This window comes from Triticum urartu, chromosome 2 (genome assembly GCF_003073215.2).
Source record: "Triticum urartu cultivar G1812 chromosome 2, Tu2.1, whole genome shotgun sequence".
Taxonomy (NCBI): domain Eukaryota; kingdom Viridiplantae; phylum Streptophyta; class Magnoliopsida; order Poales; family Poaceae; genus Triticum; species Triticum urartu.
The window spans coordinates 531,284,132-531,287,514 of NC_053023.1; the positions used below are offsets into that span (position 1 = coordinate 531,284,132).

At 45.0% G+C, this 3,383-nt stretch overlaps 1 protein-coding gene across 1 annotated transcript; it reads right to left on the reverse strand.

Annotated features, from left to right (window-relative positions):
- Nucleotides 1-277: 277 nt before the first annotated feature.
- LOC125541782 (putative F-box protein At5g15660) lies at nucleotides 278-1,465 on the reverse strand. The gene has a single exon (XM_048705111.1). It carries the CDS (start codon nucleotides 1,463-1,465, stop codon nucleotides 278-280), a length of 1,188 nt encoding a protein of 395 aa, XP_048561068.1.
- Between the last annotated feature and the right edge of the window lie 1,918 nt (nucleotides 1,466-3,383).

Consider the following 3,383-nt stretch of genomic DNA (forward strand, 5'->3'; position numbering starts at 1 on the left):
AACTCAAAACCTTTAATTTTTATTTTATTCGAGCCGGGCTACCCCTTTCCATTACTCTCATAACGGAAATACAAAGTATTTTTGGTAACTGCAAGAACAGGATGCGGGGAAAGAGAAGTAGCGAGCTCGGAGCAATATCAGGAAACCCACTGACTTGTGCCTGCTTCAGACACAAACTATGGGACAAAAACCTGATATCACTCAAACCCTTTATTGTATGCTGAACCTAGCTACTAATGAACAAAACATGAAATTAAAAAAGATAAGACTAGCAGCATTACACCATATAGTTCCTGATGGAGATGAGACTCTCCCTATAAGGGACGACGTGGTGAATGCAGTAGTTTGAGTCGTCCCATCCCTCCAAATCGATATCTTCCAGGTCCATCACCTTTTCAACATCTCCGCTCCTCTCATCGCACCAGTACAACCTCTGGTCGACGTCGGACACCATCGTCAGCATCCTGCCACCGGCGGCCAAAAGTGGCAAGAAGGCATCGGAGCCGAAACTAACATCATCTGGATCAATCCGGCAGCGCGGCAACCACAGTGTCCCGTCGTCCGCCAGCTGCCACACGTCAAAGGCCGTCTCCGAGGTCGCAATGTTGACGTGGCACAGCTTGCCGCCCAGATCTGCCAGATGCTCGATGCCGGAGTTGTAGGCGAAACGAGGAGGGCATGGAACCAAGTCGAACGTCCTGTAGCGCAGGCTAAACCGCATCAGCGAGCTCGGCCGGGGGTCTTCGCTGCCGTCGCACCCCCAGTAGATGGCATCTCGCGTGCACACCGGTGGCGTGTCACCGATAGCGTGAGGAGGGTCGGCGGTGGCTTCCCAGGACCAGGAGTTATTCCCGAGCGTGAATACCTCGTGCCCGATGTCGTAGTCAAGCTTGCCGCTGGGCTTCTTGTAGCACCGGCGCCGGTAGAAGTACCTGGCGACGACGTACTGGTTCTTCCACTGGTCGTAGCCGATGGCTGCCGATGGAGGCCTCATGCGGTGGATGTCGACGTCCGGGGTGCCGAGCGGCAGCGCGACGAACTCCTTGGTGGCTGGGTTGCACAGGAATACCTGGTCCGTGCCGGTCGCGATGGCGACCAGGCCGTCGCAGTGCATGGGGTAGATCACGTTCGTGATGCCTTCCGCTTCGGGTGGGCACGCCTTCTCCAGCATCAGCTCTGCCTCGTCCTCGAAGGTGTCGGGCGCCTGTCCCGGCGCGAGGCGGTAGAAGCTGATGTCGTCGGAGAACTCTTCTTCGTCTTCGATGCCATTCTTGCGGGGGATGACGAGAATGGACGGCCGACTCGCTCTCGAACGGTTGCGGTGGTGGCTGACGAAGTCGCCGCACTCTATGAGGGCGCGCCAGTAGGGGCTGACGAATTTGCAGCTCGCAAGGCATTTCACGGGCAGTCGCACCAAGACTTCCATGAAAATTAGGTCGTTGGGGAGGGTGACCAGAGGATCCATCTTGGTGTCCGTCTGTTTGAGTAGGCGTGCTGAAGCAGTACGGACTACGGAGTATATATAGACGATATTTCACTTCCCGATTTGGTTCAGTGGCAATTCTTTAACCCGGAAGCCACTTAATGCTACAGCACATGTATTTTTGTTTTTATAACACACCTACCGAAAGTATATAATTGGAAGCAAATTAAGATTGTATAGTCATTATCAATAATTTTGCTTGTTATCTTGCTCATCATTGTGCATTAGCTGCATATTATTTTCTTCCATATATAACAGTGAAGATTATATAATCAGTATTATTAATTGAATTTATTAATTCCTTACTAAATATAGTACGTTAACTTACCCTCCATTTCTAAATACATGTCCTTTTAGAGATTTTAATAAGGGCTGCATACAGATGTATATAGACATATTTTATAGTGTAGATTCACTCATTTTGCTCCGTATGTGATTCATATTTGAACCTGTAAAAAGGAACATGTCACCGTGTCTCCTGTAAGTCCTTATATGCATTATTATTCTAAATATAGACCTTACAGTTTGTATTTGGAATAGAAACACATATAGTACCGTTGTAACACATAGCTTCATAATGGAAAAGAATTCTATGAGATCAGGTCTCACGCGAGACCCATCCTGATGGATGACACATGGCATTCACAAATCACAAAGCATCTATCACATCCCCCACTTGAAATCAGGGAGGGGGGAGGGGCAGATTAGATGCTTTGTAATTTGTGAATGCTACGTGTCATCCATCAGGGCGGGTCTCACCTGCTAACCGTGAGACCTAGTCTCATATAATTTTTTTCCGCTTCATAACATACTCCCTCCGGTCATTTTTAGTCTGCATATAAGTTTTGTTCAAAGTCAAAGTACCTCTACTTTTACCATATATATAGAAAAACTATCAACATTCACAGTGCCTAATCATTATTGTTAGATTCGTTACGAAATGTAGTTTCATATTATATATATTTAGTATTGTAGATATTGATATTCTTTAATATAAATTTGGTCAAACATTGCAATGTTTGACTCATAAATTCTAATACGCGGAGTAAAATGGACCGGAGGGAGTACAAGCATTGTCATATGATGCGGACTCTACAAATTGAATATCATAATAGCACCACCACATATGATGCAACATATAAATATAAATAGGGCAATAAAATTGTGAAAAATCCTAATTTGTTACAATTAGAGACAAGTCGGTCCAACATTACATTACCACATCTGAAGATAGCATGAGTAAAGTAAAAAAAAATCCAACATGTGCCTAAGAGGATGGAAGATAAAACATGCGATCCCTCGTTGGGTTCCAAGCTACCGTCCGGAATCCACTATTCTACTCGTCGACGTCATCGAAGTCAACATAATAGCATCTGGAATCTGCATCCCAATTGTAGAAGTACTCTTCGAGTTATTGTTGCAAGGGTGAGTATAAAGATACTCAGCAAGTCTCATTACCACGGGTACTAGCACTAACAATACAATTAGGCATTGAGGGGATAAGTGGTGAAGCCGCAGGCACTAAGCACTAACTACAAAGTAAGTTGTCTAAATAGATATAAGATGAAAGATCATAATCAATAGCAAGGTATCTCATGTACTAATCCCCTATTTCACCTGCCTACACAATCATAACACTACCTTGTCCTCCCCTTCGTATACCCCACGAAGAAGAGATAATCAAGACACTCGCACATTGGCAAATTTTAGTTATTAGTTTGAAGTTGATCTATGAACTATTACCAAGCTACATGTCCATAACTGCGGACAAGATTTTTTGAAAAGATTTATCCCTACAGGGGTGCACCAGTGACCCATTATAGGTATTCGTACTCGTTCACCCATCAAAATCTGCTACAACCCAATGTAGATGACTCAACATTGTTTCGCACATAACAAA

Excerpts from the sequence above, each read along its gene's own strand:
- LOC125541782 (XM_048705111.1), bottom strand. The coding sequence starts at position 1,465 with ATGGATCCTCTGGTCACCCTCCCCAACGACCTAATTTTCATGGAAGTC.